General features: G+C 55.7%; 2 protein-coding genes across 8 annotated transcripts in view; both read left to right on the plus strand.

Moving 5' to 3' along the window:
• CFAP65 (cilia and flagella associated protein 65) overlaps window positions 1-5205 on the plus strand; it is a 31161-nt gene extending 25956 nt beyond the window's left edge. For 5 of the 7 annotated variants that reach the window (XM_088168186.1, XM_014888110.2, XM_088168183.1 and 2 more), the window contains 6 exons: window positions 106-171; window positions 1792-2006; window positions 2368-2517; window positions 3041-3319; window positions 3952-4089; window positions 4649-5205. In XM_088168186.1, coding sequence (XP_088024312.1) covers window positions 106-171; window positions 1792-2006; window positions 2368-2517; window positions 3041-3319; window positions 3952-4089; window positions 4649-4685 — 885 coding nt within the window. In that variant the 3' untranslated portion in view covers window positions 4686-5205. Of the gene's footprint in view, window positions 1-105; window positions 172-1791; window positions 2007-2367; window positions 2518-3040; window positions 3320-3951; window positions 4090-4648 lie in introns of those variants that run through there. The other 2 variants (XM_088168185.1, XM_088168187.1) reach the window with 2 other exon arrangements.
• A 14626-nt stretch (window positions 5206-19831) lies between these two features.
• On the plus strand, window positions 19832-22561 carry CRYBA2 (crystallin beta A2). The gene is made up of 4 exons (XM_014888095.2): window positions 19832-20346; window positions 20759-20900; window positions 21911-22053; window positions 22358-22561. Exons 1-4 carry the CDS (start codon window positions 19937-19939, stop codon window positions 22503-22505), a joined length of 843 nt encoding a protein of 280 aa, XP_014743581.2. The 5' UTR covers window positions 19832-19936; the 3' UTR covers window positions 22506-22561.
• The last annotated feature ends 1419 nt before the right edge of the window (window positions 22562-23980 follow it).

Consider the following 23980-nt stretch of genomic DNA (forward strand, 5'->3'; position numbering starts at 1 on the left):
AAAAAATCCTAAGGTCTTGTTCTGCTCCATATCTTCCCCACATGGTAATTCTTCTTCCCCTTTCTTTTTTCTTCTTTTTTCTTTTTTTTTTCTCCTTTTTTACAGAGGTTATCAGATTCTGCTCAAACAGAAAATCTTCCTGAACCTTCAGCTGTGATCAGGAAACACAAGGTAAATCAGGCCTGTCTCATTCGTGGTAGAATCAAACTGACTGCTTTAGAAATGAGGCAGATGCTGGATATCACAGTGTGGGAGTCTGGACAGAGAGCATAGCAGGATTTGTAGCTTCAAGGTTTTGGGAGACAGACTGTTTGGAGGAGCTAGAAGAATCAAACTGTCTGGCTGTGTTCTCTGGCCAGTAACTTTCCAGCTGAGGTGAATGGGAACTGAAATTGGCATCAAACGTGCACCCATGACTGGAGAAAGGGGGAAGGGTTTCAAATAAGCAGAAAAGATGCATACAGACAGGGCAATCAGTACCTGTACTTGTTTCGTTTGGGGCTACAATGGAATGTGTGCCGCAGCAGAACGCAGCAGGACCCTGACAGAATGTGGAGCAGACTTTGCCCTCACCTCAGGAAGAGCTGTGCTCTGTTCCTCAGGAGAAGCTGCAGGCAGGAGCTGCCTTGGTTTAAATACACAGAAAGCTTTGAAGCCCAATTTGCCTGGTTCACCAGTTTCCACGGAAGTGCGCAACTGTATGGACTGCTTCCAGCAGTGGTGGGAAGGTGTGAAACCAGGTCCCAGAGGGTGCTCTGCAGAACTACCTGGGCCCAAAGGAAGAGCCAGCAGTGCTTATAGCCATCAGCAGGACGTGCTGTGGGAATAATGGGGCTCAAAGCTAACCCAAGATGTGGAAAGATTTAGGGGAGGCTGAGGGGAGGCTGGGCCTGAGAGGATTGAGGCAACAAGGAGATGCAGCTTGTTATCTCAGAAATGCCACTGCAGTGAGGCTGTAGCAGTGCTCCTGAGACCCCATGGAGTGCCATTGCATGCCCTGCACTGTTCTGTGTGAAGGAATCAGCTCAGGGCAACTCTAGCTTGGACTGTTTGCCCTGTGCTGCTTGGTGTGATCAGTGGTGCAGGTCAGGGCAATCACTGGATGAGCATGAGGATGGCTGCAGAAAAGTAAAACAGTTTCATGTAGTCCTCTAGCGTTTTAATCTCTAGTGATAATTTGGACCCTGCTGTGTTTGTGTAAGGACAGTGAAGGCCCCTAGCCTCATTTCCAGAGGCAGGGCAGTCATATATCAAAGATCATTTGAAGTCCTGCGATGCCTGAGGACTTCTCCAGATCTCAGTGGTGTCCTTCTGGTGCAGGCATCCTGGCTACTGCTCTAAGAAACTTCCCCCAGCTTGGCTGCTGGTAGTGCAACCCCAGGTTGGCCCATGTAGTGTGGCTGGAGTCAGTTCCTGGTTTCCCTTCAGGTTTGAGGGAGGACAGTTTCTCCATGCATTCCATCCATGTACATCACTTCTCCTGCGGCACTCCTGGTGTGCTTGCAAAAAAAGCTGATTGGAGAACAGCCCCAAGTACTTTAGGGAGACCCTGAAGCCCTGTTAACACTTGGGGCTGGCACACTGGGCAGTGAGAAGGGAACAGACCTGATTTCCAGTATGGCTGCTCACGCCTGTCATCAGTACTGTGGTGCTAAGATCATTTTGACACCCAGAATCTCTGGTGGCTCTGCTTGCTCGGCTTTCAATTCTCATGCCTGTGCTCAAACCTACACCAGCCTACTTGTGGCCAAAGGATCAACTATATGCTTGCCACTTCTTTCTCTCCAACAGGCATTACCCTCTATTAAAAGCCACTCTACACCCAGTCAGCTGCCTGGACACACTAAGAAGGGGATGCTGTTGGACAAAGATGCCAGCCAGGTGTGGGTCAAACCAGAGCCTCCCACGCCCTTGCTCTTACATGTTGATGTGTCAGCCAGGTCATACGCTATTGAGGACTTTCTCAGCAACTTCGCCTTGGATTTTCCCAGATACTTCTTGTCCCGGTAAGAGATAGAGTTTTTTGGATTGGCAGCTTCATCTGAGCCAGGGCTGCCCATGCTCTGATATGCACTGAACTTGGTGCTGTGCTTTGCTCCTCTCCAGTGCCTCCGATTTAGGGAAGAGGTGTCTTGCTTTCCCCAGCATTGGCTGACATGTTTCTCTCCCCACCTCAACTGTCAGAGCTCAGTTTTCCTCTTTTATGGCAGTGTCACTGCTCCTGTCACAAATATGGCAGCTCCTACCCCCTCCCCTCCTTGTCTGAAGTGCTTGCCTGATGTGCTGCTGCAGTGCCAGGAGGGTGCTGGTCTTTGAGAGTTTGGTTCTGTAGTGCTGCCACTGATGGAACAACTCCTCCTTTCCCAGCCCTTTCAGCCCCCAGCCCTCAGAGAGCAAATCTGTGGATGGAAGTAGGGACAGAAACAGGACGGACACGGAGCCCAAACGGCTGTCCCTGGCTGCTGCTTCTAAACAGGAGCTGGAGGTGGTGACTGACATGCTCACAGGTGTCATCAGGTGCGTGTCCCTTCACTCTCACCTGGCTTGGAGCCTCTGTCCTCCAGAATGCATGCAGCATGGCCAACCCTCTGATAATCCTAAAGGAATCTGTGCACTCTTGTTGCCAGAATGGGTAATCCAGGGGATCCACCTGCCAAAGGCTATCTTGGGGACTATGAGCTCGGATCCTGGAGTGACAGCCAAGGCAGGGGCTTTCTCCCCAGCCAGGGGCTGAGCCCATCTTTCCAGAGTTCCCAGGAACCATGGAACTCTACCTGCTATGAACTTGGAAACAGGCTGCATTGGGGTACACCTATTCAGTTGGTGAGCTGTGCAAATGTAAAGAACCAGCACTGGGGAAACAGAGGTAGTTTCACTGGCTCAAGCCCTCTTGCTGCTTTCCTTAGGCCCAGAAAGCAAGAAGATACAGACCAAACACTGACATCAGTGTTTCCTCTGATTTGTGGTGTCTTGTAGTAATCCACTGGGTCATACAGATAGCCAATTTGCTGGAATTTATCCTTTGTTTTCCTCTTCCTAGAAGCCTCTTGGAGGATGGCCGCTTCCAGAAGTCAGTGAGAAAAATCCAATATGAGCCTATTCCATATTTCTCTCAGTTCCAGTCTGCAAAATCAGCAGAGCTCCAGGACAGTAGACAAGACTCCACGATCCCCTCCAGGGTCTCTGCTTCTACAAATCTTGACCTCGAGAAGGACGGAGAGAGGAAAAAAATGCATCAGGAAACCACTCCCAGTGATTTGCTGGAGTCTAGCGAGACTTTTCACCATGAGCAGTTGAAGGAAAAGGAGATATTAAGTAGGTGAGGAAGAGCTCACACGTAAAAGCCAAGAGCTGCACAGTCAAGAGAGCCTTGGCAGCACACTGGCTAGAAATCCCTTTCTCCTTCAGTCCTGCAGCATTTCTGCTGGTGTGTTGGGTGTTGTCTGGGTTGAAGTTGATGCTAGCCCACCTAGCCACACTCTCCCAAATGTAGTTTGTGGGGAGAGAAGGTCTACTGTGTCTGGGGTTGAGCCATGGTCAGTGCCAGGATGGTGGTAGAGAATGATGTCTGCTGTACTTGTCAGGCAGTCCAGGCCATATGAAACATTAGGGTGCAGTATGTGCTTACCTTACCTTTTATTTTCACTGCAGTATTTCACCACCTTGCATTTACTGTGGCTTCTTCCTTCTACAGTGCTACAAGCTACAAGCATTATTCACTAATAGCAGCTACAGCATAGCTTGGAGGGAGAAACTGTCACCAGCTGGTGACAGTTCTGGAACAAGGGTCAGGAAACCCATCACTCAAGTCTTTGGTTCATTGGTCTCAGTGTGTAGAAAACAGTGTATGCTCCACTGCTGTGCCTGATGATTCCTGTCAGGAGTCACAGCAAGCAACCTGCCTTATCTGCTTTCTGATAGCTGTTCTCTGCTGTACTTCTGTCCTTCTAGGCAGCCAGCTGTTGGGAACCTTGTGGAGCTGGTGCTGGAAAACACACTGCAGAATATCCTGATCGAAGCCAGCCGTGGGGAGGTGGTGTTGACAGCCCGGCCCAGAGTCATTGCTTTACCCCCCCACCCCTCCCAAAGGTAGCAGAGTGTATCTGTGCTCTGGTGGGGGCCAGGACCTGTCCTTAGCATGTCAGGCTGAAGCACAGCCCATTTTAACGTGGGTTAGCTGAATCCCTGCCTATCAATGCCAAGGCTGACTGTACAAAATGAAGAATCCACTCCCAAAGAGTCTGCCCCCTCTTGGCTTGTCCTGAGTCACAGAATAGAGGTGGTAACAGTACGGCCTTTCTGTGGACCTGAGACCCTCATGCAGCTCTGGGGCAGCTCTGGGTGAATAGCTGGCTTGAGGCACTGGAGAGCCTAGCACAAGGATGGTCCTTTGGGAAAAGGGGTCAAGGAGCAGGCAGCACAGCCTCTGACAGTAGAAAGGCAGCAAAGCTGTCATAGCCCAAGGTAGTGTTGCATCTAGTCAGGTTGAGGGAATGGCCACTGGTGGGGAAAGTAGATTTGGGCTTGAGTGAAAAGCATAAGGGTTTTCCCTAGCTTGGGCAGAAGTGCAGAGAGATGGGATTGAGAGTTAATGGAAGAGGGTTGTTGGATGTAGATGTCATCTCCAGAGCTGCCATCTCTTCTTCAGAATCACCAACATGGCACCCCCACCCTCCAGACCATAGCTGCTGGGTACTGTGCAGCTCTTCAAGCACATCAGCTCTCTCCATTCTTCATCTCTGTGATGTCCAGAGCAACTCGGACCCTCCCACACCATGACCTTAGCTCAGCACACTGGCTTTCTGTGAGGAGGTATGTCCTGATTATGTTCTCAGCACCGATTTGAATCCTCTGACAACTCCACAACAGAGTTCATGAGATCTCTCCTTCCTGTGGCTGGCCACATCATCAGAGAAGGACTCTATGCTACAGGGAGCACATGGACAAGCACTATGCCAATTCCCACTACCCTCAGTCTGTACCAGCTGAGAGGAGTGGAATCTGCTTTGAAATGTGGCTGAGGAAGGACTGACATCTGGGCAATGAGGTGATGACATCAATAGGATGCAGGTACTAAATCCTCTTTCCCTCCTTGCTCCAGTGGCGGCTGCAGGTTCCCCTTACAGTGACCAGCCCGAGGGGGCAGCTGCAGCACCACCAGCACACATGGCAACCCAATAAAAGCAACTTCACCTTCAACACTGACACCGTGTGTAACATACGTAATTCATGTGTCTGGGCTCGTGAGCCCTGGACAAGGTTTTCACTTTTCAAACTGCAAGGCTGTCACCTAGGGAAGGGGATCCTCTGAGCCTTGGCTTGGCATGGGGGGTCCATCAGGCTGCAAGGTGTCACAATGAAGGAGCAAGTTTGTCACAGCCGGGAGGTGGCAGTGTGAGTTGTGAGAAATCCCAGTGGCCAGCACAGAACAGGCTGGTGCTGGGTTCCAGCTGCTGCTCCCAGGCGGGAACTGCAGGAGGGGTGTGCAGTGAGGCTGCATTTGCAGCATCTCCTTTGTTCTGCCGTACTGATATGGACTCTGCAACATGGGGCTCATGCAGCCACCCCGCTCTGGTGAGGATGCAGCTTTGGTGTCCCCCTCCAAACCCCCATGCCTTGTTTCCCAGTACCAGGACCCAGCCAAGACCAGAGCTGCATCTTCTTCCCTCGCATCGTAGGAGAAGACTCTGCAAAAGGTGCTGTGGAGGGCTTTTGCCCCACTCAGCAGAGGACAGCTGCCTGCTGTGCCTGGGGTACTGCTCGCCCAGCTTCACCCCAGCACACCTCTCTGTGCAGGAGCCCTGTGTGCATAACTGTTACTAAGACCCAGGGCCGAGTTGTTCCTGTTGTCAGAGATACAGCAGAGGCACTGCCAGCTCCTGAACTCAACCTGAGTGCCTTGGGCCTTCGTATGGGTCCTGGATCCTTCTTATGAGAAGTGCAAACCCTCTCCTCCCTTCCCAATACTGTGTGCCCAGGTCTCCTACGTCACAGCAGTCTTTCTGTATTCCTCTGGGCTTTGGCTAGTGCTGAACAGGTAGTGCAGAACCACTTCTTCCTCCATAGCTCAAGGCAGCAGCAGGGACTGGCTGTTCAGTCCACTTGGACTGATTCTTCTTGGTCCAGGCTCCTTGCTAGGATTTGCTCACTGCAGATGGTTTGTAGTCCTGCAACAAAGTTCCCAAATGGATAGTAAAGGCAAGGGCAGAAACTCCACTAGTGTCCCTCAAGCAGTTTGAATCTGACTACCCAAGGGCAGCATGGAGCAGCGAAGACAGGGTTAGTCCATCCTCTGACCCTCTGTGTAATGTAATGCTCTTTAGGCTACATCAGTGCATCCACTACCTGGAGGAGTTAACATGGGAAATGCTGTGTGTTAGTCTGGTGTAACACCAGAAACAGATGGAGAGAGCCTGAGTGCCATCAAATGTGCAGGGATTTTTTTTTTTTGCCATTAAAGCTCCTATTCTCCCCATGCTCCTGTGCTCCCAGCCTGGACCTGGAGAAAACAGAACTCACACTGTACTTGCCTGTTGGGGCACTATTAGAGGGAAATTCACTTGTTTGATAAGCATCACTCAAATAGAGATCTTTAAGATGATACTTTAAACAACAGGTGAGTCAGGGAAACAGATTTGAGAGCTATTTACACCTGTGAAAGAGAAATTTTTCTTAGCACTTTTTGGGGGCTGTGAGATGGTGGTGTGTCACCTCTGTTGCAGGTCTTCTCTGGTACCTGTCAACCAGAACCTGAGAGCACTCTCAGTGCCCTAAGCAAAGAGAGTAGCAGCTGTCACACACTTTTCTTCTTTCATCCTCATCTTTAAGTATAAATGCACCAGGAGCAGCCTCTTTCTCAGGTTGGGGAAATTCCCAATTCCTCTTCTCAGGCTGGGAACTAGACCCTGACCTTGGTTTTGGGAAACACTTTAATGTGTCACAGAGCCACATCACTCTCCTGTTAGCAAAGAGAGACCATAGCAGGCCCAGGTAGTGCTGGGGATGAGCTCTACATAGTGTGGATTATACAGATATTCTCACCTGGGGGCTTCTCTCACACTTGACTCTTTGGGGCAATGGTGAGGTGAGGGGAGCGCAGAGATGTGCAGAGCTGGCAGGGAGGTACTTTCCTTTAGCAAGAAGTTTTGTTGGTACCCACTGCCAAGGCCAATGTGAGACTATAGTAGACCCAGACTCACAGCCCAGCTCAGCTCCCAAAAGAGGGAAGTCCGTTTCTGCTAATGACATTTGGATCTCAGGCAGGAGGAAGTTTGAGCTTGTTGTACTGTCTCCCAGGGCTGGATATGGCCCCTGCTCAACAGAGCTATGTTTCTAATGCACATGTTGGGTGGTGAAATGGGTGAAGTTCCTACGGGACCGGGGTTGGTAGCCAGGCTAGGCTCGCGGCAGGTATATGGTCAGCACGTCAATGGCTGAACTTGAGCTCGGCAAGCTAATGGAACTCCTCCTCTCCTTGTGCCAATTATCGGGAGCACTCAGTCATCAGGCAGTTAATGCAACACACAACAGGCGCTTTCTTCTTGGCTGTTACTCCTGGCTCCCAGGGACTGGTGAAATGGCCTTGGGGCAGGTGGGCAACAGAAGCTATCCTGAATCCCATTAAAACATTTAACATCTGCTGAATCGTGCCATTGTGTGGGAGATAAAGGGAAGGGAACAAAGCTGCTCTTGGGCTTCCCCAACAGGGTGTCTGCTAGGCTTTGCTGTCCCATTGCAGCTTGGGAGCCTGAATCTCCTGCAAAGCCCCATTTGGCGGGTCTTTGTTAGTGTGGGGAAGGCAGCAGTGTTAGGGGACAAGAAATCGACCATTTCCTGGCTGGAATCAGCCTTCTCCCACTATACAGTGTATGAGGTAGGAACCTAGAAAAGTCCTGCCCTGACCAGCTTGCAGTATCTGAAGAGCAAAAGCATGAGGGTGATCCTTCCAAAACCCTTGGCAGAGCTGGACAGATCCTTCATCCCTGGCCTCCCGTCTCCGAGATACTGGGCGGGCTTTGCTGGCTCAGCTGTGTCACTTTGGCGTTTGGGAGCAGGGGCCAGGCCAGGGCACCATGCTGGCTCTTGATGGACACAGGAGGTGTGCTCTGATGTGAGCTAGTCAGTCCTCATGGAACAGTAAGGCAGCATAAGTCCTTGGCTGCTGCAGGAGGAGGCTGAGGCTGCCTTTCCAAGGCCAGCCTTACTAAGAGCTTGGTCCTGGTGCTGCCCACCTGCCTGACAAGGAAGGGCACAAGATGGTAGATGCTGCCCCAGAAATGTCAGAACAGGTGGAAGACATTCCCCAGGGTAGCAGTGCAGTGCAGGGCACTCTGCAAGCTCAAGGGACCCGCTTTTCTCCTATTTTCTGCAGCCCTGCAAGACACAGTATTTGTTGCTATTTGGCAAATGGTGGGGCCCTGCCCTTGCAGGAGAGAGCTGGGGTGATGGCCATTTCTGACACAGTGTATAGGCTTGGAGATGTCTCCTGGCACTGCAGCAGCACCTGTGGTATTTGGGGGTTTTTTGCTTCTCCAGAAAGAGAGGGAGCAGCCAATCAGCCTATGCCAGGAGCTGCAGCTCCACTATGCTGGTGTGTGCTGGGGCAGAGAGGAGTGGGAGCACATGTCCAGCACATTTCCCATACTAGGAAAGGAGAAATATATAAGTCCAAACATCACAGCCTGTACAGCATCAAAAGTAGGGGGAGCATCACACTTCATTGCACCACAACCCAGAGTATTTGTGGTATTGCATTTCCTTTGCTACCAAAACTGCTGGAAAGGGACCAGGATGAGCAAGGGCAGCAGGTTGGCATCACTCCAGCTCTTCTCAGTGCCAGGCCTGGGGGACCCCCGCCTGCAGAGGCAGCAGCAGACAGGAGGCATGGAGCCTGTCTTTCAAAATCCTGAGTGTGAGAGGGTCAAGTCTCCAAGGAAGAAGAATTGGGTGGCAGTGGCTGCTAAGGATCTGCCACTATCCCCTTGTATTTGGGAATCCATTTACTGCAGCCTACACGTACACTCCAGCTCTGGAGGGAGCTATGGTGATGGTTTCTAAAGCACACCCAGGACCAGGATTCCTGCAGGTGTACACCGTGGGGGTTAAAGCAGCGTTACCCCCTTCCCCACCCACAAACACACCCATCTACACAAACAAACAGGCCACTGCACTTGCACAAAGGAGCTTCTCCTGCCACCCCTGCTGCACTTCATGCTCTGTTATCCACGGAGCTGTGGGTGCCATCTGTGGGAGAGAGAGCCCAGCTCCTTCTAACTTGGGCTGAGATCAGCAGAGGGCTGTCAGGGCTGAGTAGCGTGGCTAGGCACTGGGGGAGTGTGTCTAAACTTCTCCTGGCTTCCGTGAGTCTGCACACTGCTCCCAGAGCCAGCACAGGGGTATCTGCACTGGTTATCCTGCTGGGCAGTGACGCAGCTGGGACGCAGGAGTGCTGTGACTCTAGGATGCAGTGACCCACGGGGAAGCATGTGCACATGGAGTTAAACATATCCTGTTCTTGCTGCTGCACTAGGACAGCTGGCTCCTGGCCTGTGTGACCATGCGGGGAACACTCCCAAAGAGAGCATGCCCGAAGTTTTGTTGAGCTCTGCTTTGCTGCCTGGCTGAGAAGTCTGTGTACTGCTCTAAATGAAGTGTGAGTGTTGTCCTAGTGTGGCATGGGGATTTTCAGCATGAGTGGGGGGATTGGGGTGTGAACAAGGAAGACTTTTCTACCACTGGCACTCAGACTGCTTGGGGTAGGTGCTAGATTTGCTTTTCTGCCCTGAGACTTCAGAACTCCCTGACCTTTCAGCAGCCCAAAATTCTGCAAGAAAGCCACTGCCATCCTAGAGCTGCCCAGGTAGGGTATCCTCACACCTGCTTCCCCTGGCCCCCCACTCTCCTCTCATCTCGGCTGCAAAGTGAGCCAGGCAGGTGGGTGGAAAAGTGACAGCTGGTGTTGTTCCAGTGCAGGTTAATGAATGTCTCCTCCTCTCCCCCCCACCTCCTCCTCCCCACCACCCCAGCACCCAGGCTCCTGGCTCCTATCAGCCCATCAGGCTCCCATTAACAAAGGCAGCCCTGGAGAGTTTGCATAGAGACCTGCTCTGCCTCTAATCTAGGTGGGCTAATCGCCTCCCTTGCCCAGCCTGCCTTCCCTGGGTCAATATTTGCTCTGAGCAAACACAGAGCTGTGACAGGTGTGCTGGGGAGAAGGCTCGCCAGCCCAGCCCTCTCGCCTGTCTCTGCTCAGTCACATCTCTCCGGCCCCCCGATCACCGGCCAGCCAGCGCTATTTTTATCAGGACTATAAAAGCCCCATCCAGCCAGCGTCACCCTCATTTTCTGCTTGTGAGCCAGCAGGGGAAGGCGAAGCCACTCACCTGACAGCTGCCAGCGTGTCACCGGAGCCAGGTGAGCTGCTATAGCCCAGCGCACCTTGGCCAGGGTCCTGCCTGCCTGCCTGGGGACAGGGTACTGGGCATGGAGAATATCCTGGGGGCTTTCCCGGGACAAGTACTGGGAGTCCGGTCACACACCCGAACTCCTGGGAGGGAAGGAAAGGGATGGGCTCAGGGGACACCATCCAACCTGTCCCGTTTCCTTAACTCTTCTCTCTCACAAGTATTTTCCAATTCTTTCTGTTCCCCTCTCCTGCTCCATTTACTTTGCTCCTTTCTTCCTTCCTTTCTTTCCTGTTCTCCACCCTGCCATGCCAGTTTAACCCGCCCCTGCTCTGTTTGGCTTTCCCAAGCAGCAGGTGTCAAGCATCCACTTTCCGGACTTTACTCCCGGAGGAGCTGGTTTGGAGCAGCGTGTACAGCAAGGACATCGTCTCCCAGCCTGGAAGGACCCAGCTCGGGAGGAAGGGTATGGAAGGGGCTGCTGACAGCCCAAGGCAGAGCACCCCTCCAGCCCACACTATCCAAAGTCGGAGCATCTCTGCACTTGCCTGGCGTCGAGCCCCACGTGCAATACCTGACCTGAACGTTTTGTTCGTTCGGCTCGCGTTAGGCAGGTCCAGCCCATCTGCAAGCGCTTGGCTGGCGCTCACAGCCGGCACCACCGCACTCCGCTGCAGCGCGGCCGTGCCCCTGCAACCCGCGGAGGGAGCACACGCCTGCTTGCAACTCTGCGTGCCAGGATGAACATCCAGTCTGTGTGCGGAGCAAAGCGCACAAGGGACATGCACAACACGCAGTCTCACCCAAACACATGCAGCAGTGAACAGCTAGTACACACAGATGAAGCAGTCCACACATGCATGAACGACATGGGACTTCCACATGGCACTGTGGGACATGGGACCGAGGTGGCAGTGGTACACATGGCATTTCTGGCACTCAGCTTTGCAGGCAAAGATGCACAGGACCTATATCCATGTGCCCGTGGCATGGCAGGCACACATAACACACTAGGCACAGCATCCTGCCTGCGATTGCTGCTTGTAGCAGCCCGCTGGGGAAGGGCAGCCTGGCGTGGCAGCACTGCAGAGCCGTGGCAGGCACAGAGAACCCTGGCACAGTGCTGGCCCAGGGTGGAGTTTGGCAGGCTCTGCCAAGCACCCAGGTAGGTCTCAATGGTCTGCTGGCACCAAAGGAGCTTTAACGGCTGATAGTGAAGCAGCGGGGAGGGAGGGCAGGAGCAGGCAGCAAGGAGCAGGGCAGAGGATGAGGGGGTCACATCGTTCCTCACACCCCTCTGCCTTGATTCACTCCCAGGACCTGCACTTTCCCAGCCCTTCCAGGGACTGCCTGAGAGTCCAGGGCAGATGTTTCCTGTCGTGCACCCTAAGCCTGCAGGCCAGGTGCCAGCTCCTGCTGGTGGCAATCCTTCTGCCTTTGCTTGCTGTGGAAGGGTATGGGGGGTGGTGCTGGCAAGCTGGTGGGTCTCTTCCAGGACAGCCCTGCTCACTGCCTGCCCTGCTCTCCACACATGCTTGACCTGGATTCCTGTCCCATTTCATGTCCTGTCCCATCCCTCTCCCCCAGCAGCCAGAGCAGACATTCAGAGCCTAGGGCTGCTCCTAGCACCTTGGAGGCTGCAGGGAGTCACAGAGAGCTAGGAGATAGGACAGCAGTGAACCTGCTTTCCTTTTATTTAGGAATGGGAAAATCCCTCACCTCCCTACTGTCTACGCCTGGCTCTGCCTGTGATTTCTGTCAGCCCTTAGCTGCTTCTGCCCCTCAGGCACAGGCACTTTTGTAGCACAGGATCCAGTTCTGGTCTCGACATGCTCAAGGATGCTCTGAGTTTACAGATGGATCCTGATCCCATCTGCAGCCTCTCTGCAAACACCAAAAAAGCTCAGCCCATCCACCCAGCGTGGATGGAGGAGAGGTTGGAGGTGAAGGAGCTCAGGAGTGTGCTAAGGGGCAGGAGGATTCCTGCTGCTTTCCCTCATTCCCATGCAGCTATGCACAGGACAAAGCTCAGCAGCCCCAATCCTGGAGCAGGAGAGTCCTGTTTCCTCCTTGGGGTGCCTCCGCAAGGGGCAGAGATGAGGCACCTCTAAGGCTTCCTGTTTGGGCAGATGCTTTGGGAAGTTTCCAACAGATGGTGTAAGTAGGGGCCAAAATCAAAGAGTATCTCCACAGTTGCCATGCTCCCTGCATCCCTCCAGAGCTAAGTGTGCATCCTAGCCTGGGAACAGCCCCCATACGGTGTGGTGATTTGTCATCATTGTGATATGGGCCCCTTGGGGCTGTATCTCCAGGATCTGTGTCTCCTGCTACCAATCCTGGCAAAGTTGAAAAGCTGAGAAAGCACAACACATCCCCCGATATGCACAACCCTCTGCAGCTGCCCTACTCAGACTGGGATCAAACAGAACATGATTAATAACTCTGAGCAAAGCCAGACCCTGCTGTCCATGTGCTCCAGTCACTGCACGTGTGTCCCTGTGGGGGCAGAGCCTGGTGGAGATGGTATCTGGCAGAGCAAGGCTGTGGAAATAAGGCCATGCCACCTCCGCTTTTGCTTGTTTGCTCCAGCACCTCTGGGCTGTCTTATGCCCTAGCTTACTTGTCCTCCTGCCACCCTCCCAGCCTGCTCTCACTGCCCCAGCTCTGTCAGCCCAGTGGCACTGGGAATCCGTGAAACCGTTCAAGGGCGGGATGGCCCCGGGAAGCCACATTGCCCTGAGGGCTCTGTTACCTGGGGAATGACTCTCTGACAGGATTAGCACCCAAGGGTGAGCTTCTCCTCAGGACAGGCAGAGCCAGAGACGTTAAACACCCACTTCTACATGTCAGAGACAGTGCTGGTACCAAGGGCTGCACCAGGCTAGTATGAGATGAGGCACAGTGGTGTGTATTACTGTCTGTGCTGCGTGGTGCTGTTCCCCAAACCCCAGGCTCTGCATGGCCAGTGGCACAGCTCTGGGGACCCGGGGACTTGGGCTGGGGATTTCCGTCGCACAGTTCCGTGCCAGGAGGATTTGCATGGGGAGGGCAGGGTGCAGGAGGAACACTGGGGAGCCGCAACTGCCCAGGTTTGGATTTGCACATAGGTATAGTTTCACACAGGTGTGTATGTGCATGCATGCCTGTGTATTTGCATAGGTGTTTCAATGTGTGTGCCCGTCCTGGCAGGCAGAGCAGAGCTGGTGCATCCCTGTCCTGTGTATGCATGTGTGTGTGTTCTGCTGAGCTGAACGGGTGGTGCTGGCCATGCTCCTGCTGTGCATGCTGCTCTGCTTCCTGCTGTGCATGCATTAGGTGAAGGTGGGGTGTGAGCAGAGGTGTGCACTGTTGCTGGCAGCCTCTGGGCCGCTCATGTCCTGCCCAGCCCGGATGGGGTGTGCCATTCTGGGGCAGGCACTGCTTTACTTCAGGATGTGGGAGACACAGCTGGCTGTCCTCAGCACACCAGTGCCTTGGAGGAGACCAGCCCACAGGGCTGTGTGGGCACCTCAGGGGCTGAGAACCAGAGTGGTGTGAGCATCCCTAGACCTCACTGACCCCACTCAGCCTGTTTGGCACATCTCTGCTGTTCCTGAAGGAGGTGCTGAGGCAAAGGAACTCCCTGCCCCTGAAAGTCAGTCTGTCCCAGCATCACTGTGGTTATCCAGACAGTTTGCACAAGCAGACAGGCTGCTTGTGTCGCTGGGGATGAAGTAATGTTGGAGGCCAGAGTGCTGCTCCAACCTGCTTCTGGCATGGCCAGATCTGGGGCAGAGAGTATAGGGACTGTCCCCACTCTGTGCTGGCGTCCTGCACTCCCCTTGCCAGACTGTAGCTTCAGATACTGTCACCTGGCAGTGAGTCCATCCCACACATCACTCCTTGCCATAGACACTAAGGAGAGGGAGTCTTCAGTCTGCCTGGGCTCTGGGACAAGCTTATCACCTTCTGTCAAGCAGGGTGGAGGGGAGAGGTGGGTCCCAGGCATGGATCTGCATTCTGCTGTGGTGAAACTACAGGAAATTCTGCACACTCCAACCCATTCCTGGCCGTGGGCAGTATCAGAGAGACAGCACAGGTACAGCCTGACATCCTCCCCCCTGCACCCACAGACCACTGGGATGAGGGGACATATTTTACAATTGCCCCCAAAAAATGTCTTTGAACCCCCATGAGAGAAAGGGATAAGGGAGAGCCCTGATAAAGGATTCAAGATGCTGGGGGGAAAAACCCAGAGCTTGTATTAGTCCTGCATCTTGGAGCATCTCAGCCCCATCCTCTCACAGGGCCTCCAGGGAAGGGTGAGCAATGGGGCTCCTGTCTTCCCAGCCAGTGGCTCTGGGAAGTGCGTGGGCAGCCTGCCCAAGGGATGGACAATGAGCAGGTTGCCAGGGCTGCGGCTTCTGGCCCAGCTATTGCCGGCTCTGGGAACCCTGAGGCAGGATGTTCTGTTCTTGTGCAGTACCTGGCTCAGCCCCTGCCAGTGCTGATCCCAGAGCTGCTGGAGGAGGGGACCTGCCACTACCAACCTTTTAATCTGCCTCCTGCATAAGCATCACCCAGACTTGGGGTACCCACCACTACACATGTGGCCAATAGGGCAGTGGAGAAGTACTGGGGTGGAGTAGAACCTTGGCCAGATGCCAGCTGAGCTGGTACCCCCTGGCTTTGAGACTGTCAGGGGCTGCCAGCCTTAATCTTTCACTCTGCACCTCCATGACAACATCCTAGTTGCTATAGGTAAAGCTGGCATTTGGGAAGCTGTGCTCACCCCGTGGTATCCCTCCAAATATGATACAATGTACTGGAGGAGACACATCAGTAGCTGCATCCAGGTCAGGCTGGGTGTGGGTTGGGACATGCTCCTGTCTCCATCACCGCACCCCTGGGACTGGTCTGCACTGGAGACTCTGTGAGGACCAGTAGGCTTCTCCAAGGCACTGCAGCTATAGGGTGCCCTGGAGGTGCCAGGCTGAGATCATCTGTAGTAACAAGCAAGCGGTCACAGTGGCTGGCACCAGCGGGCTTTCAGGTCAGGATCTGGACCAGGGGACTCCTTTGCCCCAGTGCCTGGCATCCCTAACTGGGTAGGGTGTGTCAAAGGGGACACCTCAGGCTGAAAGGGACATGCCACCCTGGGTTCCCTTTTGGAGCAGTCTGACTTAGTTTTGTGTTGCTGTCAGTTTCCAACCAGGGCTGGGCCAACCTGGGGAAGCAGCCTTTGCCACCTGCTCACACCCAGGCTGTAATCCACAGGCAGGAGGTAAGCAGCTGGTGGAGCCTCCCTGACCTTCAGGTGGGATTAGTACCCATGGGAACAGTGGGGAGCAGGCAGGTGAGGCCACAGCTCCCCTGGCAGTTCGTGGGGACTGAGCAAGGCTGGCAGAGTTGGGAACTGAGTACACCGCCATGCCGGGGGCAGCCAGAGTCAGATTGTGAATGGGTGGCACAGGGTGAGCCTGTGTCCCTGGGATTATCCTTGTCTTGGTGGGTTGTTGCAGGTGCACCTCCAGAGCTGTGGGTACCACAGGGCAGAGTAGGCAGCCACAGTCCCACAAGGAGGGGGTGAGCAGCATGCCTGGGGTGGCCACGGTGCCTATGGGGGAAGCAGGTGGGCAGGTCTGGAGAGCAGGTTCCAGTGGGGGTACTGATGGCTGGCTGAGGTGCTTGTAGAAATCTGAGGCTAGGGTGATGGCTGCTGCATGGAGGAGCATCTCAGCCAGCTGTTTGCAAGACCCAGCTGCGAGTGAGAACATGTGGGTACCCTTTGCATTGTGTCCCATTTTCTGTGACCTCCACTTCATCCCTGCCCTTCCCTAGCTATTGGTGACAGTACCCTGAGACCAGTCAACATCTTGGTCCCCAGTGGGCTCCTCTCCCACTCACCCTCTGGCCTTATCCTGCCCTGGGAGTAGCAGGAGCTGCATCTGGTATGCGGCAAGCCCAGCCTTAAGGGAATCTCAGTGCCTGGGACCGCTCAGCATGGAACAGCTGGCAGCCCATGGCGTGCGTGTGCGCCTGCGTGGGAGCTAATCCCAGCAACATCTGCCAGGCTCTTTGTGATCCCAGAAGTTTCTGGCTGCAGGGATGGCATGGTTGGGTGCACAGGGGACACGTGCATGTGGGGCAGCTGGCATGTGCCAGGGCTCCCCGTGCAAAGCAGCGCCTGTGTGAGGAGGCTTCTATGGCAGGTGTGTGCCTGTACACATATGGCTCATGTGGCCAGCAAAGCTTCTGGAGGGGACAAGTGGCACTGGGGATCCCAGCAACCCTCTTGGCTCTGGGATCCAGGGATCCAGCAGGTGGAAGTAGGGATTTTGGCTGAGATTAACCAATCCTGGTGTGGCCATGTCCAGAGCAGTTCTGAAGCACAGGTGACTGGGGAGAGGAGTGTGTTTGCATCCCTGTCAAGGAGGATGATTTCCCATAGAAATGAGGCTGGGGGAGAAAGGGGAGGAAAAAGGGAGCAGTGGGGCTGTGTGGGGGCAATGACACACCACCCCTGATCTAATCAGCCAGACCCTGCAAATAAAAGCCACCTGTTATGGCCCTGACAGCAGGAAGCCATCCCCAGAACAAACAGAGCACCAGGCAACTGGGAGAAAGACAAACAGGGGCCGGCACCAGCTCCATCTGCTCCTGTTCGGCCCAGCCCCCAGACCTCCAGCTCCCTGGAGTGGCCGTCCAGCCTCCGGTAGGACTGGGGAGAAGGAGAAAACAGCTAGAGGTCCTTGCAGGGTGTGACTAGGGCTCAGCCCATGTTGTCAGCCAGGGGGACTGCACACAGCTGTGCTGCTTCGGTCAGCTAGCCCAGATATTCATAACATCCATAGGTACAATTGTGTATTGCCACAGACGTGGCATCAACATCAGGGCTCCTGGGCAGCACCTCCCTCACATCTCTTGTGGCTGCCTTTCAGCCTGCATGCTCAGTGCCTGCACAATGCACGGTGTACAACCCCATGGTTGGCATGGTCTGGGCTCGGCATGGAGCACTTGGGTGACCTTGTGCTCCCACCATGTGCCTGGGCTGCCGGCTGCTGCGCTGTGCCCAGTGGCACTGAGAAACATGATCTGTTTTGCTAGTGCAGGGAACAAGCTGAGCCGGGAGCTACGAGGGGCCCTTATTAAATTAGCCTATGCAGGAGGCCCTGGGCGAGTGCTAACCAGCTCCCACAGCCAGTATTAACATCTGCCCTTGAGCAGAGTCACTGCCTGCCCCCGCACCAGCTCCCTCTGCCCCTGTTCCCAGCTGGGCAGGTGTGGCTGGGGGTTGCAGGTGACCTAGCTGGGGGAATGCTGGCTGGTGACAGAGACTACCTGGAGATGGCCCAGGAAGGACAAGCTGCATCAGCGTTCTGGGATGCAGTAGGGGAGGGCTCCTCACGAGTGACCTCACTGATCCACTGTGCCTTGATGTGGCTGTGGCTCCCATGTGGCTGCCCTGAATGTACCAAGGAGGTGAGGCACATCCCAGTGAGTACTGTCTGAAACCCAGTACAGTCTGCACTCATGTCTCAAGCACTCCAAACTAACCAGTGCCCCACACCTCTGTGCACACAGCCCAGGCAACGGGTGGCAGCACCGTGGAGGGATCCCGCAGTGCACTAGCTCTGCATCTTGCCTCACCTTCGCAGAGGTGATGGCTTCCCTAAGCGCTGCCCAGACCTGTCTCCCAGCATTTTGAGAGATGTCCCCAGGCCACCAGGCTGCACCGGGGTGCTCTTCCTTCTCCAGGGAGCATCCCTATCCTTCGCTCCACCTTCTCCTTCCCCAGACACTTCCAAGAGGGTCTCCCCCTCCTTGCTAGGAGCACTTCAGGTAACGCAAGCTGAAAATCGCCTCCCCAGAGCCTGTTCCCAGCCAAGGGCCACTAATATCCGTGAGCTGGAGCCTGCTCCAACCGCTGCCAGGCTGCACCCTCTGCTGGGACCCGCAGGCATCGGCGCGGACTCGCACCGAGCCTCAGAGCCATCGAGCAGTGGGGAGGACACGAAGAGGACCCGCGAGTCCTGCCCTCAGCCCGTCCTTGCTGTCACCCCTCAATCCCCGATTCTTGTTGATGCCAGGTGTACTAACACCACCCCCAGCTGCCCACATTCATTATGCATTCTCCATAACCAACAATTCCCGGGTCTCTTGTGGTGCTGACCCCATGCCCAGGACACCCAGAAGGGCTGGGGTTTTCCTGGGAAGGTTTGAGGTGCTATGGTCCTGCCCTTGTTCAGGTGCCAGCTGAAGGTGGAGAGTGTCCGGCCTCCCCACAGACTACACACGGATGCTGCAAGAAACACAGCTGCCTAGACACCCAGGATTTCACAGCTCAACAGGGCATTCTTCCTCCTTTCCTCCAGCCTGTGCTGGCCTCATCCATCCCAGATCCTGGTAGGAGGCACTGGGAATATCTGCATGGCATGGTGCAGTTCCAGGCAGGGCTGGTACTCCTGTCCAGGTGAAGGACACAGCTCTGTCCCAAAGCTGGTCCCCTCCTGCTGTGCATAGCGTCCTTTGCCCGAGTGGGAGATAAGTGGGAGCACAGGGAGCTCTTTGTCAAGCCAGGGGAAATGCTCAGGCCATTACAAGCATGTAACTGGGGTCCCTTAGCGCCCAGTCTGCAGCCAACACAGGAACTCCTGCATGGCCTGGCTGGAAAAGGAACCCATGGTAGCAGAGTCCCACGTGGAGGGGCAGAAGTAGCCCCAGATAATCCCTGTGTTCCAGCGTGAGGACATCAGTGCCCCTCAGCTCCCAGATGGTAAATCCCCGCTTCCCCCTGGCACCTCCTTCCCACAAGCCTCAACCCTGGCAAAGGCTGCGGGTGCCCTGGGAAAGGCTGGGTCTCTAATCCCTGGGCCAAGCGGGGACATTGTCCGGGGGCAGAAAGGAAAGCGGCGCGTCAGGCCCTTTGCCCATTGTGCCCTGAGCCCCTGCGCAAACACAGCCCAGCATTTTCATTGTCAGCCTCGCTGGGCGCGGGGGGGCCACTCTCGCCACACTGCCTAAGTGGAATGGACAGCCGGAGTCTAGGGTGGGTGAGCAGCCCGTCCCCCCCATCCCCTGCCTGCTGACACAGCGCCCTGGCCGCCTGCACCATCGGCACTTCAGCGCCCGCCTATAAAGGGCGAGGGGAAAAGCCGGCGCCGGCACCGCCACCTTCGCCTCTGTGCCCTGCCCTCCGACCAAGTAAGTACCAGGCTGTGAGCGCCCAAGACCTCACTGCACAGCGCTGCCCCGCTCCCTTCACCCCCACACCAAGCCCCCCACCCAATGCTCGCCCTGGGGAAGGGCGAGTGCCGGGGTGCAGTGTGGCACAGCGGGAGTGCCCTGTGCGAACAGGAGGGACCCTGGCAGGAGGGATAGAACAGCCGGGCTGCTCTACCCCAGGGCTGAACTTGCACCTGCGCCTGAGCTGGGGTCACCGCTACCTCCCAGCAGTGGATACAGTGCCACTGCACCCAGGCAGCTTCTGGAGCCATCGCAGGGAGCTTGGGAGGAGAAAAACTGAGGCAGTCCCGGGTACATCACATGGAGAGATGGGGAATTGTAAATTCCCCCTGAAACTTGGGGTTCACCAGACAGAGATCCCCCAGCACCGAAGGAAAGGGAATGGGAAATGCCCCCATGCCAGCCTGGGAGGGCAAGGGGCCAGTGGCATGGGATGTGTGAGGGCAGTACCACCAGCATACCGGGCTCAGTGGCAGGCAGCAGAGTGGCTGGGGGCTGATGGTGGGCACCTGCCCTGGGGTGACACGTGGGGCTCTGCCAGCAGCCGAGCGACCCGTATGACCAGCAGTGAAGCCATGGACACCCTGGGGCAGTACAAGATCACGGTGTGGGAGGAGGAGAACTTCCAGGGCAAGCGCTGCGAATTCCTCATGGAGTGCCCCAGCATCATGGAGCGTGGCTTCCGCAAGATCCGCTCCATCAAGGTGGAGTCTGGCCCGTAAGTGCCCCGCCAGCCCCGCGGCCCCTTGGCACACCCCATTCCAGCAAACCCACTGTTCCCAGGGGACTGTTGGGAGCTACTAGGTAGCCAGAACACCCAAGTTCTTCCTCGACTATGACACAGCCTAATCATGCAACCTCCCTGCTTGTGCTCCTTGTGTTTTCCCATCTGCTAGTCAGGGAGACCTTTGCAAGCCAAGGTACAGGCTGGAGGCAATGATGTGGCTCTAGAGAGAGAGGTCCCACTTTCAAAAGGGATATTTGCTGCTAGCAAGGGCCCCAACATCTGTGGCGGACCCATAAACTGCCAGGATGTTTCTGTCCCCTGCTCAGGAAGGGGAAGTTGACCCCTGACTGATCTTGGGGACTGTGTCACACATCCCTGAGGGTTTTTCTCCTCTTCCCTCCAGCTGGGTAGGCTTCGAATACCCTGAGTACCAGGGACAGCAGTTTATCCTGGAGAAGGGTGACTATCCCCGGTGGGAGGCCTGGAGCGGGAACAGTGGCTACCGGACCGAGCACCTCCTCTCCTTCCGGCCTGTCAAATGCGCAGTGAGTTACTGGGACACCACAGAGGGAGGGCTCAGGGCAGGCAGAGCCTCCTCCAGGCAGCCCAGCATGGAGGCAATGAGGGACAGACTGAAGGATGACTTATATGGGGCATGGGATGGAGGGGTGAGGTATACACAGAGGTACGTGTGAATTGGAGGAGTAGCTGCACCTACCAGCTCCCACCTCCCTGCAAAGATCCCGGAAGGCGTTTTAGTTCTAAAATCTAGCCTGAACCACAATTCCAGCTCCTTCTGCTTTGTGCTTTGGAGAACCACCTCCCAGACTGAGGTCCCAAGGCCCGATTCCCGGGGATGGGATGAACAGAGAGGAGCTGGCAGGACCGCAGGGATGCTCGGGGTGCAGGGTCTGTCCCCCTCCCAGCCAGGGTACCTGAGGCGTGCCCAGGCAGACGTGGCTCTATCGCTCCATCTGCAGACACATTGGTGCTCGCAGCAGCGGCACGTCTGCGCCTCCGAGCGGGGGTCCCCCCCCCAACTTTTAATAATCACCAGGCAGATATGTTCAGGCTTTAATAAAGGGGATGCGATAAGATCACTCCTTACTGGCAGGACTGCTCCTCGGTGCAGATAGATGCATGTGGGGGCTGGGCACGGGGGACAGTGCTGCATCACTCAGTGTCCCAGTCATTAACCCCTCCGTGTCCAGCACGCAGAAAGGCCCCACAGAGCTGAGACGACTCTCTCAGCATCCTGCCTTGCCTTGAACCCTCCTGCAACTTTGGGGAGTGTGATGATGCCAAGGGTAGCAGTCCCTTCAGGTTCAGAGGTTGCAGCCACTAACTCTCGCTGACAGCTGTGCACTGGGACCACAGGGACATGAGAGCAGCATCCTCGGGGCAGTTCTGGGGTGTCCCCTTGAGGGGGTGCCAAGACAAAGTTGGTCATGATCCCAGGCCTCTCAAAGTGCCTTGGTGTGTGTCACACTGATGCCACATGCTCTATCCCTGGGCAAGCCAACACATTCCTGCTGACCTCCAGCTCTCTCCATAGAACCACAATGACAGCAAAGTCATCCTCTACGAGGCTGAGAACTTCCAGGGTCACAAGTTTGAGCTGAGTGACGACTATCCCTCGCTGCAGGCCATGGGCTGGGGCAACAAGGAGGTGGCATCCATCAAAGTGAACGCTGGAGCGTGAGTGCAGCCAGTGAGGCGGGGACTTGGAGGTGCCAAGGGCAGAGGTTCAGCAAGCACCTCCCTCCTGCATAAACCCCTGGATTTGGAAGGGGGTCCCCCTCAAAAAAGGGATGCCTTCTTTCTATCTTTTCCTTGGAAGTACAAGCCTTTGGCTATTTTCTGTCCCTCTCCTCCCAGGGCAAGCAGAGGGATGGGATGGGATGGGATGGGATGGGATGGGATGGGATGGGATGGGATGGGATGGGATGGGATGGGATGGGATGATTTGGCTTGAGGCTCTGAGCCAAGGGTCTGCCTGCAGGTGGGTGGCATACCAGTACCCAGGATACAGGGGCTACCAGTACGTGCTGGAGCGGGACAGACAGAACGGCGAGTTCAAGAAGTACAATGAATACAGCAGCCAGGCCCACACCAACCAGATCCAATCCATCCGCCGCGTCCAGCACTGAACAGGGGCAGGGCTGTGTGCCCTGCAGCCTCCAGGCTGCTGTGCAATAGACCTCTATCCGGTAGCAAATAAAGGCATTTGTCAAAAAAAGAGTGTTCCTGCCTCTGCTCTGCTCCTCAGGGAGCTGCCATGCTGGGAGGACCCTCTGTGGGGTGGAATGTGAGGTTTCTCCTTCCCCAGGCAGTTTTGGGCTCATGGCCAGCTCCACCGTGGGCTGAGCTCTCTGCACCCCACCTCTCGTCCATGCACATTTCCACTGCTATGATGCTCTGGCTGGGAAAATGGGAACTTACTGGGCAAAGAAAGCGCAGGAGGTGGGAGGGGGCATCCAAGAGGGTTATGCCCTGGGAAGAAGCATCCAGCAGGGTTGTGCCCTGGGTTCTCCTGCCAGGATCAATGCCAGGGAAATTGGTTGCTACAAAGACTGCAAACTCAAGGTCTCCTTCCTCTGCACTCTCTGGAAGAGAGAAGGTGGTCCCTGCCTGCAGTGGGCCTGGGAAGGAGGAAGAACATAGGGGTAATCTGGGGCAGGAGGAGACACTGACGCCAAAGGGGCCCTTCCACAGTTATGTCCAGTTTGGAGGCACTGGCACAGAGGGGCTGGGGGGGAGGTGGGTTTTGCAGAGGTCAGGGGAAGGAGGTCTGAGGGTAGTGTTCCATAGGTGTTAGGGGGCTTGGCTTGATGCTAGCAGGTGTGTGTGTCCTCCCCCAGCCTTGCCACGCCAGCATATCCGTGCCAGTATCCGGCTCCGGGACACCGGCTGCCCCACCCAGCCTCCTCCTCCTCCAGCACCCTTTCCCAGCCTCCTCCTCCTCTTCCATCTGGTTCCAGCACCCTGAAGCCTCCTGGGGTGCAGGCTACCCATCCCGAGGTGCTCCCTGCACCCAGGACATCGCTTCCTCCTCCTCTCCGCCTCCTTGTCTTCTATCCTGCTCTGGCACTCCAAAGCCCTCCCGGAGCACAGGCTTTCTGTCCTGTGCTCCCCACACCCAGGACGTGTGTGTGTGTGTGTGTGTGTGTGTGTGTGTGTGTGTGTGTGTGAGCTGCACACGACTGAGCACACAAGTGTATCCCTGCATACCCCCTCTCCCCTCCAGCCCAGCTGTTGCTGCGCAGAAGACCCAGCACCTGTGTATCCCCAGCCTTCATGGCATCCCGGCTGCAGGGTGCTCCCCAGCCCTCCCCTGTCTCCTCTGTGTCCCCACTGGCCCCACCCCACCAGGGCCTCTCCCCCAGCACAAACACATTCCGGCACACCTGGCCAGGTGCAGCCAGCCCAGGGCCACGTCAGCTCGGCTCCGCTCCACAACGCCGGCTCACAGGTGAAGCTTTCCCGGGCATCTGAACATAGTGCTGTGATGGGGGTGTAGGGGTGGCTTGGGGGGTCACTGCAAAGTCTGGGGTCCCTATTGATCCACTTGGGGTGGGACGAGAGCACTGGAGTGGGGGGTGGGGGGCAGACAGACTCTTGCAGC

Source organism: Sturnus vulgaris, chromosome 7, assembly GCF_052056855.1.
Source record: "Sturnus vulgaris isolate bStuVul1 chromosome 7, bStuVul1.hap1, whole genome shotgun sequence".
In the NCBI taxonomy this organism is placed as follows: Eukaryota; Metazoa; Chordata; class Aves; order Passeriformes; family Sturnidae; genus Sturnus; species Sturnus vulgaris.

Excerpts from the sequence above, each read along its gene's own strand:
- CRYBA2 (XM_014888095.2), top strand. The coding sequence starts at position 19,937 with ATGGGGAATTGTAAATTCCCCCTGAAACTTGGGGTTCACCAGACAGAG. Across the intron at positions 20,347-20,758 it reads ATCAAGGTGGAGTCTGGCCC|CTGGGTAGGCTTCGAATACC; the intron begins GTAAGTGCCCCG and ends TCTTCCCTCCAG. Across the intron at positions 22,054-22,357 it reads ATCAAAGTGAACGCTGGAGC|GTGGGTGGCATACCAGTACC; the intron begins GTGAGTGCAGCC and ends GTCTGCCTGCAG.